Below are 9,875 nucleotides of genomic sequence, written 5' to 3' on the forward strand. Positions count from 1 at the left end.
CGAACTTATTTCCCTTTCAGAGATAGGATTTATCGAAATATAAATTGATTTAATGCATTGGCATAAAAATTAAATTTACATGCCATAAATTTGTGTTCGACAAAATGATCGGTTTACCAATCGTAGCTGTGGAATTTTGTCGGCTCGTCATTGAACGGAAAAAGAACATTTAATAGTATCAGCTAATCTTAGTTTAAAGTCATGGAAATTAGATGCAAGGCCTTCTAATTGCAGGCAGGCGATTAAGTATCTCTTTTACGGGCTGTTTGATTGACTAAAAAAGGAATGCATTTAAAAAAAAAAATAGTGTAGAAGGAATGCACTTTAAAATGAATATTATTGAGTTTTTGGATGAATGTAATATAAATCCAAGTGAATGAATTTTTTGTTTGGTTTCAAATAATTAATGTAGTGTAAAGTCCAAAAATGATAGAGGCTAAAGGGGGTGGTGGAGACTTCTTCTGGTGGCATCGGCTGGCAGTGGCGGCACCCGGTGGCGGTGGTAGCCGCCAGTTGCGGCCGACAACGGATTATATTCTTCTTATAATAAATCTCAATCTTTAACTTTTAAATCATGATCTTATTTCTCTCAAAACTGTTGGTATTCTCACACTTGATTCAATGTTAAAACGTCACATTGATTATTCTTACAATAACTCTCAAACATTAGCATTTAGATTATGACCTTTCATCTCTCAAAACTGTTGGTATTCCTACACTTGTGATTCTTCCAGCCATCGACGTGTCTTTACAATTTAAAATCGGGGAAATGCATCTGAAGTGTGGCGTTTGGATTTCAAGGAAGAATAATAACCAGGTATTTAATATTACTATAGAATTAGGTAAAAGGAACATTAATGCAGTTTTAATAAGAATTTATTAATTAAATTGGTCATATGAGATAAAGAGCCGAAAGTAATTGTTTGAAATCAGTTTTAAAGATTTCAATTAATAGCATTATTACTTGCTGATAAATGGTAGATTTTGAAGAGTCATATATGAACGTTGTAGATTAATTTAAATGTTAATTATAGATGAACGATCAAGATTTGCTATGAGTGGAATCCCAAGCCACTTTTATATAGTAGTATAGATATAGAAATGCAACAAGAAAAATTACACTGGATTTTGTTCTACTGAGTCTCCTATTTTTTGTAATCATAAACATATAATTTAAGAATTGAGAAAATATTTTGGTCTTGTAACATTTTGTTTTGCTTTTAGAGCACGTTAAATAGAATAAAACAAGTTTAGCGAGTTGATTTTGTTGTTAAAAAAAGTGAGTTTTTTTTTTTGGAAAATTATTTTAGTTGTTTTTTAGGTAAATTTTAATTTATAACAGGTGATAGGATTTGATTTTAGGCCTTGTGAAAAAAAAAAATTAAATATCTGTACTGAATTTAAAATTACATAGATCTGGAAGGTGTTTAAATTTAAAATTATGAAATGAATTTTTTATGTATGGTCTTAGTTTATAAAGTAGTTTATCACATTTTTGTGTCATTATTAATCAATTTAAATGATATTTAAAAAGGGAAAAAAAACTTTCAACTTCGGGTTCAAAGTCCTATTTCATTTTCAAAACCTTAGTTAATTTATATGTGTGCACATGCGCGCAAAACAAAAAATAAAATAAAATAAAATAAAAGATATGCCATCTAAATATTTTGGTTAATTTGGATGCATTGAGAGAAGATAATAGTATCTTAATTAAAAACTCAAATATAGAGAAGAAATAAAAAAGTTAATTAGAAAAAATTTATAAATTATAATTTTAAGAAACAAATTACTTTGGAAGTGTATAATGTGCAATGTGATGATATTATGGAGACTTAATTATAAATATTAAAATTAGTCTTCAATGTTGATAGTTTAAGGCACAAATGGAGACTTAATTATTAGGTGATTTGTGATTTGACTATCATAAATGAGTGATACCTTTAGGATTTAGAATTCTTTGAGATCTCTTGACTTTCTTTTTCTTCATGGACTTGGAGTCTAGCTTGTCTCTAACATTCTAATCAATGTGTATATTGGAAAGGAAACCAAAGAGTTTAAAATGCGAGAGGAGTACCTCTTTTCTCATCCAAACTTCCCTACGAAGCTCAAAGTTTAGATCTTTATATTACTCTTAATTGATATGATACATTGTAATGCTTATCATATCAGCATAGAATATTATTTGTAGTTTTGTATGTAATTCATTCTTTAAATTGTTTCATTTAAAACCCTTTCATTTTTTAATTTATTAAATCCATTACATTGGGGAGTTCCTAGTATCATTCTCACCATATAATTCAATTAACAGTGCAACAATTTCTAAACTCCATACAATCATACACCACTATTAAAAGATTGTAGTCATTTGATTATTGCGTAATGTTAATTTCAACTATGCTTTTTTATGTTATAGGTAGCAAATATGTGAGTTTTATTTTATATAAAATAAATTTAAACCTTCCGAGTGTATTGGCCTATAGAAGTGAGATTGTTCATCGAGCTTTCTAGGGAAAAGATAGGAGATGGATTCCGTATGAACCAATTCTAGCTTCATGATCCCATGTTCCAAAATTTTGAAAAAAAAAACTAAGCATTTTTTTCTTTTCTAAAATGAAAGATTCATAGAATTTAGATTTAATAGATTTTAAATCTAGGAATTCACATTAGTAATGGAGACCAAGCCGCCTAGAATGCATTAAAATTCACATTAAATCCTTTAAAAATCCATATCACACAAAAAGCAAGTGTAATAGAAGAATAACCCTATCTAAAACTAGAGTTATTTATCCAATAAAAATAATATGCAATATGTGAGACAAGCTGTATGGTTTGGATATGTCCTAAATTGGTTTATTTAATGATTGGTTTTATTTGTTAAGTCTTTACTGCCTTTGTATAAACAAGGGCAGTGAGATTTATTTCATCCTCCTTAGGAATAACATAATAACCTCGAAGGCCTTAGTTGCCTTGTAGTAACCAATATTATTTTACTAAAATTTTAGTTTAAGTTAATGAATAATCATTTTAATGGTTCATTATTGATTTGATTGATTAGATAAATGGTTTGTTAAAAGTTTACCCATTTATTGAATTTTAGTATCTTATGGAATATTTTAATTCATCAAATAAAGTGTCTATTTTTTATTTTTTTAATTTATGATAATTTATGGATTTTTTATATTTTTAATAAATATAAGACACTAATATGAGTAAAATGAATTTAATATTGTTAGATTTGAATTTTTTAACAATTAGTTATAATTTTTTAAAGTTTGAGTATGTTTTTGAACTAAATTTGACGAAAGAGTTAACTTTTTAACTTTTAATGAATTCTAGAAATTTTGTATTTTTGTAAATATTAGACACTGAGAGGAGTCCAATGCCTTTTTGTTTTCTTAGAAGTTTTCTAGAATTAGGTATAAATTTTTGATGTTTTGATATTTAATTAAATTATTTAATTAAGGAGGTTTCCTCATTATTGCACCAAACCCACTCTAAACCCTTTGGAATCACTACTAAATGTTAGGAATGGCCTCTAGGAGTGTTTTCAAGTGTTTTGAATTTATTTGATATTTTTTAATAATATTTAAATATTTATTTCAATTAATTATTAAATTTCCCAAATTATGAAATTATAGCCAAATTTAAAGTTTGGTTAAGGAGGTTCAAAATTTTCTGGATTGTATGCTTACTTATGTTCAATTTGAACTATTATTTGTTTTTATATTTAATTTGGATTTGTTTGATTTTTTTGAAGTTTCATGCCCCCTAAAGGTGTTGATTTTTATTTTGATTAATTTTGTGACCTAATAAAGTACAAATTCAGTGAAACTAAAACCTAAAGTTTATGGTCATTATGTTTATTGTTCCGAATTTTCACCCCCATTGCATGTGTATAAAATTTCTTTTAATTTTTCTAAGTTCTCTAGATAAATTCCTTAATTTTTGTGCTTTGGTGGCACTAGTACCAGGTAGGATTGAATATTGGTCCAACTAACCCTTTGAAATGTAGATATAAATAAATCACACCAGAAAAATTAATGAGACCTAAATCTAAGTGCATTAGAAGTGTTGAATTTCATAGCAGTTGGGTTAAGCCATTCCCTCAATTACCTATGATTAAGCTATACTTAACAATATCATATAAATGGTTTATATGCATGAATGAAGCTAATGTTCATTGATAATGAATCTTTAAATTATAAATTAAATTCTAACATTTACCCTAAAAATTTAGTAATTATTAAAATAAAGCTTAAATAATTCCATGAAAATTATTGGATGTCATGAAGATGCCCTAATTCATCCAAGAAAAATTTATGCTCAGTTAGCTATGTAATTAGAGAGCAATTAGGGATTTTAATTAAATAATATAACAAAAATTACTCTCTATACACTTAGAATTTTCCCCTTACTTTATTTTTGAATGAAATGGGGCTTAATTATGAAGAAAATGATATATTACACTAAAATTTTGGTTAAGTATTTTTTTTAATAAATTTTTGAATATTTTATTAATTAAATCCACATAATTAATCTATATTAATTGAGTTTTAAAATGGCGATGGTGGCTATTATGCACGCGACATCCTCTGAATTGTTATATTTAGAATGCACAGTGGTGACATTTAATGCCAATGATTATTCTTTTTTTTTTTTTGAGAAGATGCAAAGAGAAATATTATTGAATAAGAAATAAAAAGAGCTAGACAAAGTTAAGATTATCACATTCCTCCTTCAACAATTTGAAGAACATGGGAGGAATGCAATTGATAATCAAGTTATTCCAAGTATAATCACCCAACCTAGCATGGTTAGCACAATAATCGGCTAACTTATTGCAACCTCCCTTCACAAATTGAAAAATGACTTGATTGAAATTCCTAAGAAAGAAAAAATCAAGTAATTCAGATTGGTTAGTTACAGCTGGACCCTTTTTAAAAATGCCTTGGATGTGCTTCATAACATTGTAGTTATCCTCTTCTATAATGATACCTTTAGCTTCATACATCCATTCTTGAGTAAACTTCTTTACAGCTATCAAAGCATCCAATTCAAAAGCTGAGATATCCAAGTGAACTCTTTTGAAACCAAAGGCAAATAAAAATCTACCTTTGTTATCTCTAATTACTCCACCAATTCCTTCAGAGTAATTGCTGTCAAGAGAAGCATCCACATTTAGTTTGATCCACTCGGTTGGAGGGGGTTTCCAAGCATTTTGAACAACAATTGCTGATTAGAAACCCAGTTGACCGAAATTAGATCTTGGCTAAAAGATAAAGATGCAAAGCTGGCTGCATTTGCTGGAATAGATGATATGTTGTCTTCAACCGACCCATGCACCCGTTTTTTTCTGCTTTTCCAGGAGAAAAATACTGCAGAATAGTATACATTGGCTTTAAAAGGATTGTAACTAGATAGCTTAGAAAGCCAAATAAAATAACTCTCCAAATTGGTGAATGCAGGGATATCATAACCCCAGCTTCTTAAAGAAATAATGATCTCATTCATGAAAAAACATTTAACAGCTAGATGACTAGCGTCCTCAACATCAGCACATCCTCTTGGGCATCCATTATGATTGATAATCCTTCTATACATTAAGAAATCATTTGTTTGAATTGCTTTGTGAATTAATCTCCACCAAAAGATATTAACTCTTGGCCTCAACTTTAACATTTTAAGCCATCTCCAGTTAGCATCCTCTTCCTCATTTAAGTTGTTATATTCAGAAATAAATGCTGCAATGGATTTTCCAGAATATTTATACATGATTTCTGCTTCATCTTCATGAGTTGCAACATTAGAAGGAACCAAAGAAATTAAGTCTGCTAACTCTTTACCGAATGCCTCATACAGTTTAATGATGTTCTAGTTCCCATCTTTAAGAAAATACTTCGAACAACATTGATCTTCATGTAAGTTGGATACAAATGTAGGCCATTTATCTAAACACTTGTCAAGGATCCAAATATCCTTAGTAGTGTTGATGTGCTCACCATTAAAAACCTTCCATCTAATAACTTGTTCCAGAATTTTGCCTCCAGAATTTATAATTTTCCATGTTGGTGAACAACCAACTTTAGCTTCAGAAAAAAAGAAAAAATTTCCCATATTTTGCAATGAAAATTCTGTTCAATAAAGGTGAGGATTTGGATAACAAATTCCAAGCAAATTTGGCTCTCCACGAACCAACTTTATCAGTAGCCGACACAACACCTTCCCCTCCAAATTTAATATGCTTACAAAGTGTTTTCCATTCCACATAGTGTATTCCTTTGCTCTTGTTCTATTTCAACCAGAGAAAATCTCTACACAACTTGTCAAGGTCTCTTAACACCCCCATTGGCACAAGGGAATGTGTAGATATGAAAATAGGAATGGATAGAAGTGCCGTTTTAATCAATTGAATTTTACCATCTAAAGTGAGAGATAGATTACCCCAAATGTTGAGTTTATCAAAAGCTTTTTCAAATAAGTCTTTGAAATCAGAAGCTCTAAGCCTTCTCATAGCCATACTTGATGCCGAGATAATTCAATTTACTAACAGCTTTGAATCCAATTAATTTGGATAGAATTCTGGACTTATCTTTGTGTACAGCTTTACCGAAAATCAAGGAAGATTTCTATTTATACATATTCTGGCCTTTCCAACCGCTGTACTTCTTAAAAATCTTTAATAACATTTCTCCTGTTAGCTTCCGCAAAAATAATGATATCATATGCATATTGAAGATGTGAAACTTTTTTTGCATTCGGTGCCACCTTCACTCCTATTTCAGCTCCATCTCTATTGAATGCTTCGGTGAGAATCTGAGAGCACATGATAAACAAATAAGGGGATAGAGGGCATCCCTGCCTAAAGCTACATTCCGCTTGAATCCAATTAGTATTTCTACCATTAACATTAACAGAATACTTGGTGTCCACCACACATTGGATTAAGAGATTAGCAAAAGACCTTGGAAAACCAAAAAGTTCCAAAACATTTTTCAAGGTGTTCCATCCCATACTATCGTATGCTTGCTCCATGTCCACCTTAATGGCCATCAACCCTTTCTTAACTTTTGAGTTTCTAAATTTATGAAATATTTCTTGAGTGAGCAAAATATTCTCTGAAATGGATCTTCCTTTGATAAAAGCTACTTGATTTTCTGAGATAATCTTTGGAATAATATTTATAATCCTATTCAATAACATCCTTGCCACTATCTTATAGATAGAATTGCATAGACTAATAGGTCTATAATTAGAAGGAGTTAAAGGATTTTTTATTTTAGGAATAAGAACCACATTTGTTTCTCTCCATTCATTACACATCAATCCGGATTTAAAAAAAATAGGCAAATAGCCTTCCAAACATCAGATTTAATGATAGGCCAATAGTATTTAAAAAAGAGTAGGAGATAACATCCATACCAGGTGAAATATTGCTCTCGAAGTGTTATATAACATTCTCCAATTCTTCTTCAGTGAAATCTGACATCAGCCGTTCCTTAGCAGGTTCTTCAATAATTCTAGAAATGCTTGGCCAACCAGAGAAAGAGCAGGTTCTGAATTTCCATTTATCATGGAAATAATTAGAGAAGATTTCTTCAATGCAGCTTTTATTTTCAGTTAGAGAGCCATCTGAGCTTTCAATTTGCTTAATAAAGTTGAAGTTACGCCTTGCCGAAGCCACCGAGTGGAAGTTTTCAGAGTTAGAATCACTTTCCTTATACCATTTAATTTTAGCTCTTTGCCTCCACCAAGAGCTTAATCTACCCAATGTAGAATTCAATTCCTTAATTTTGAATCTTAACAAAGCTATTTTGTCTTTTGAAAGACTCCCTGAATTGTCCTCCTCCTCTTGCAAAGACATGATCTCTGCCTTCAAATTATCTTTCAAAATGTTAAGATTTGCATGCTTGGCTTTACTCCAGTGAAATAGAGCTTTAAGGACTCTTTTGAGTTTGAGATTTAATTTCTGGACGTCATCTCCACCCGATGGCTTATTCCAAGAATTAGCTACAATTCCTTTAGAAGCTAGATAGGAGATCCATATTTCTTCAAATTTCAGTCTTCTATTCTTCTTAAATTCTGAACCACAAATGCTGATGGCTATTGGACAATGGTCAGAAGAAATTCTTCCAAGATGACGAACTGCTACCGATTGAATGATATTTAAAGCAGCTGAATTCAGTAAACACCGGTCTAACCTTTCAAGGATGCGAGCTCCACCAATTTTATTGTTACACCAAGTAAATTTTGGACCAATGATCCCAATATCATGAAAATCACACCTCTTCATAAACATTTGCATATCTTGAGGGCCTTGAGGAAAAACAAATCTCTTCCCACCTCTCTTCTCCTCCTGTGAGAGAATGCAATTAAAGTCACCTCCAATTATGCAAGGTATGTTAGAATTAGAAAATTTTTGAAGATCTTCCCAGAGATGTCTTCTTTTATATACTTCTTTGCTTCCATAAGCAGTGGCAATAAGCCATTCACTTCCATTATGCATCTTCAATTGGCCAATAACAACTTGATTAGAAAAATGGATGGTATTTAAATTACATATGCTTCTCCATTCCTTTTTTGTAATAAAATATTGTCTCTTCCCAAAGAATTAAGTTCTTTGATGAGTTTACCTTTGCTTCTCACATGATCTTCCATCTTGACTGTTGTATGAACATTTGGAGAAGATTTATCAATTTCTCCTTCTTCAAGATCTCCTACATCATCCACCATGTAAGATTCATCTTCTAGATTGAGACCTTCCAGCAAATTGAACTTATTCAGATCTCCATCTGTATTAGAATTATTTGAAGGAAGCAGAACTGTCATCTTCGAATCTCTGTTTTCTCCTATTAAGAATCCACTCATTAAGAAGTCTTCTTTCAAAATATCTTCCTTGTTGACTTAAGGATTAGGATTCATCTTGTTCTCTACATTCATATCCTTCTCAGCATCAGGATCAAGAATACCTTCATCAACTCTATCAAGATCAAATGCAGAATCCTTGCCAACTTCTTCATTAACAGAGCTTATTGACGGCTTGGAGTATGATTTCTGAACATAAACATTTTTGGTCTTCCTGTAGGTAGATTTTTTGATGATTTCCTTCTCCTTAACAAATGTTGGCTTCCTCCTTCTCCATGAATTCTGGACTAGGATCCATGGCCCATAATCTTTATTAGAATCTGTAACTTGCTAAGACCGAATGGTAGAAGCCAGAGTTTCCTTATCCAATGTTTTAGTTGTATCCGTTTGATTTGTTAACATCCCATCTCTACAATTGGCCACAAGATGACCAATTTTCCCACACTTGAAACAAAAATTGGAAACTTTCTCATATTCTACCTTTTGAAAGAAGCGACCAAAGGATCCTTCAATCCAAACTCCCTTAGGAAATTGCTGATCCAGTTGCATACGAACGTAGATTCTTGCATACTCCCTCTTGCTCCATTGAAACATATTGCCATCAATCCACAGTGGAACTCCAATTTTACTAGAAATTCTAGTCACATTTTCTTCATCCCAACAAATAATAGGGAGATGAGGAAATCTGACCCAAATTGGGGATGATAGACCTTTTAAGGAGGTAGGAGAAAACATTTGAGACCATTTGTCAATACCCATGATATGACCATTTACATACCATGGACCACCTTTCAACACTTTATCAGCAGCATCCTTGTCAAAAAAAGAGCATAAAGTCCAGTCAAGTCCAAGGGAAGTAATATGGAACTTCCCAAATTGACTCCATTGGCGATGAAGCTCTCTAGCAATCACATAAACCGGATAATTATCTTCAAAAACCTTTACCACTAAAGACAATTATAATTTGTCTGCATTTATTTTCAAACAGTCTTCATTCAATTTAACAGCATCAC

General features: G+C 31.3%; 1 protein-coding gene across 1 annotated transcript; it reads right to left on the reverse strand.

The window, feature by feature from the left end:
* Positions 1 to 7,444: 7,444 nt before the first annotated feature.
* On the reverse strand, positions 7,445 to 8,826 carry LOC110111334. Its single transcript, XM_020843150.1, has 3 exons — positions 8,631 to 8,826; positions 8,453 to 8,523; positions 7,445 to 8,353 (listed from the first exon to the last, which is right to left on the reverse strand). Exons 1-3 carry the CDS (start codon positions 8,824 to 8,826, stop codon positions 7,445 to 7,447), a joined length of 1,176 nt encoding a protein of 391 aa, XP_020698809.1.
* Between the last annotated feature and the right edge of the window lie 1,049 nt (positions 8,827 to 9,875).

This window comes from Dendrobium catenatum, unplaced genomic scaffold, assembly GCF_001605985.2.
Source record: "Dendrobium catenatum unplaced genomic scaffold, ASM160598v2 fragScaff_scaffold_133, whole genome shotgun sequence".
Taxonomy (NCBI): domain Eukaryota; kingdom Viridiplantae; phylum Streptophyta; class Magnoliopsida; order Asparagales; family Orchidaceae; genus Dendrobium; species Dendrobium catenatum.